Below are 2,907 nucleotides of genomic sequence, written 5' to 3'. Positions count from 1 at the left end.
TTTTAGATTTATAGGATATTGTGCTCAGAAGGGAGTGGAAATTAAATGGAGTGGGAAGCTCCAAAATAAAATTTAAAGTTCTATAAAATTATCTTAGAGAACTGTGGCTTTTAAGAATCCTCAGTGCTCTTCAAAATGGAATCAAATAAGATTTGGAAATGTATACCAAAGTAACTTTTATTTGTAGTCATTTAAAAATAATTTCTGATCCCCTGCAATGGTTTTGACTTAGTATAAATAAAAATCATGGCATGATGTTCTTGTTGTCTCTGAAAATATTACTTTTCTCTTCTGATAATGGGTTCCTACTTTAGCCCACAAGGAAACTTTTTTTAACAGAAAAGAAAATAAACTAAGAAGGGGATGACTAAAGTCGATTCTTTTGGAGAATTTTCTTTGAAAATTAAGTATTTATTTCTGAAAAAGTGTAAAAATCTTACATTAGAATAGTACAATAATTGCCAGTCAAAATTTACAATACTCCTTGTAAAGAATACGCAGTAAGTACAAAATAAAAATTCCGCATGTCTATTATGATACAAAACACAGGTTAAAATAAGAAATGATAATTTTGACTTTTTTCCGTGTGTAAACATGTTAATCATTTTTTCCTTTTCATGAAAAAGCACACCAGACAAATATCCTCAAATAAAAACTATTGCTTCTCTGGCATTCTTCGGGACCTCTACTATTTTTGCATTACTCTTCTGTTGAACATTATTGTTTTTCGTTTTTTGTTTTTTAACGCCTGGACCTGAGACTCTCTAGACCTCAAAAAGGCTTAGATTTTTAAAAAATGTTCCCAAAGTCAAGGAAGCCCCTAGTTAAGGAAGCCTAAACGGAGCGGATCTCCACCAGCACCCTCTTCCTCCCCACCCCAGTTTGGGGGGCTGCTGCATAGGGCGACTTTGCATAAATAGAGGGACCTGCAGAGCCGAAGAGCGCGCCCGATAAGTTGCCAAACACAGTCTCGTCTGAGAATCCCAAGCGGCGAAATGGGGGCGCGAGGTCGGGAGGGGCCGCGCCGGGAGGAGGGAACAAAACACAAAACCACCCAGATGAAAATAGGAGCCATGATTCCTACCTTCTCTTTCTCAAGCGCGCTAACATAGCGTTATTAACAATTTGAGATCCTAGCAGTAAAGTTCTCGACACTGGACAGGGCAGTCCCTTGGTGCAGAGTCCCCAGGGCGGCCGACGAGGAGACGGAGGAGGCGGCAGCGGCGGCGGCGGCCACGAGCGAGCGGGTGAGAGCGGCGGCCGGGCCCACGGCCGCCTGAGCCGCACAGCCGCCGCCGTCGCTACCGCCGGCCCCGAGCGCGGACGGCGTCCCGGGAGATGAGGAGGGCGAGGCCTGCACGGCCACGGCGGCCTGCGCGGCGGCGGCGGCGGCGGCCGGGCCCAGGCTGCCCCCGATGATGCTCTCGATGGAGAAGGGCGAGCGCGCCAGCGCCGAGGCGCCCGGGCCGCCCGCCTTGGCCGCCGAGGCCTGCAGGGGGCCGGGCAGGGCGGCGCCGAGCGGGTGCGGCCGGTAGCCGAAGGCGGTCCGGGCCAGCTCGGCGGCCGCGCCGTGGGGCGGCGGCGGCGGCGGGGGCGGCGGCGGCGGGGGCGGCGGCGGCGGCGAGTGCGGGTGGAAGGCGGCGGCAGCAGCCGCCGCGGCGGCGAAGAGGGCCGAGGGCGGCGCGTAGGGCGGCAGCTGCAGGCCGTAGCCGCAGCCGTAGGGGCCGTAGCCGTAGGCGTGCGGGGGCGGCGGGGGCGCGGGCTGGAAGAGCGCGGCGGCTGCGGCAGGGTCCCCTGCCCCCCCCGCGCCCCCCGCGCCGCGCAGCAGCAGCGACTCGGCGGCGGCGGCGTTGGGCGGGAGCAGCGGCTGCCGCTTGAAGCGCTTCCTCCGGCGCAGGAAGCTGCCGTTGTCGAACATGTCGGCGGACTCGGGGTCGAGTGTCCAGTAATTGCCTTTGCCGGGGTTGCCGGGCTCGCGGGGGATCTTGACGAAACAGTCGTTGAGCGAGAGGTTGTGGCGGATGCTGTTCTGCCAGGCGGGGAACTTCTCCCTGTAGTACGGAAAGCGGCCGCTGATGAACTCGCAGATCTCGCTCAGCGTCAGCCGCTTCTTGGGGCTCTGCAGGATGGCCATGGTGATGAGCGCGATGTACGAGTAGGGCGGCTTCACCAGCGGGTTCTTGGCGCCGCTGCCCGCGCCCACGCCGCCGCCGCCCGCGCCCGCGCCGCTGCCGCCACCGGCCCCGGCCCCCGCCCCCGGGGCTGGACCCGGGGGCGCCGGGGAGCCCCCAGTCCGCGGAGCCAGCAGGATGTCATCGTCGTCGTCCTCCTCCTCCAGGTCCTCCAGATCGTCTTCCCCAGCGTACGAGCGCCGCCGCCGCCGCCGCCGCGCGGGGAGAGCCAGGCGGTGTCCGCCGCCGCCGCCCTCGTCGTCGTCCTCCTCTTCCTCGTCGTCTTCGTCCTCGCCCTCCCCCACCACGTCGATGTCTGTCTCCTCGGCGAGGCCGGAGGCATCGGACATCTCCGTGCTCAGGGTCATAGCTGTGGCGCGGCGGCGGCGGCGAGGCGGCCCATAGGGGCGCCGGGCTCCGGGTTCCCGCCGCACCCCAACCCAGGTCCCGGGTGGCGGGCCTGGCCCGGGGGCGCCACGCTGGGCGGGGAGGGGGAGGCGGGGGGGGGGGGGGAGACGGTGCTCCGCGGCTGCTGGAGCTGCGGCGCTGGTGCTGCGCGGCAGCGGCAGAGGCTCGCGCTGCGACTTTGTAACTCCTGCGCCGCCGCGGTGGTCCCGCGATCTCCGCGCTGGTTTGGCTAGGCGCGCAACCCGCCTGGGCGGGGGACTTGACCTTCCTCTCTCCACCAGCAGCCCCTCGCCGCGTCCGTCGAGGAGAGGGTGGCGGGGTACCGAGG

The 2,907-nt window shown here is 61.2% G+C and overlaps 1 protein-coding gene across 1 annotated transcript; it reads right to left on the bottom strand.

Annotated features, from left to right (window-relative positions):
* Positions 1-569: 569 nt before the first annotated feature.
* FOXD1 (forkhead box D1) lies at positions 570-2,639 on the bottom strand. The gene has a single exon (XM_070774552.1). It carries the CDS (start codon positions 2,537-2,539, stop codon positions 1,118-1,120), a length of 1,422 nt encoding a protein of 473 aa, XP_070630653.1. The 5' UTR covers positions 2,540-2,639; the 3' UTR covers positions 570-1,117.
* Between the last annotated feature and the right edge of the window lie 268 nt (positions 2,640-2,907).

The sequence above is a fragment of the Bos indicus genome, chromosome 20, assembly GCF_029378745.1.
Source record: "Bos indicus isolate NIAB-ARS_2022 breed Sahiwal x Tharparkar chromosome 20, NIAB-ARS_B.indTharparkar_mat_pri_1.0, whole genome shotgun sequence".
Lineage (NCBI taxonomy): Eukaryota > Metazoa > Chordata > Mammalia > Artiodactyla > Bovidae > Bos > Bos indicus.
This window is presented reverse-complemented; position numbering and strand designations above follow the sequence as displayed.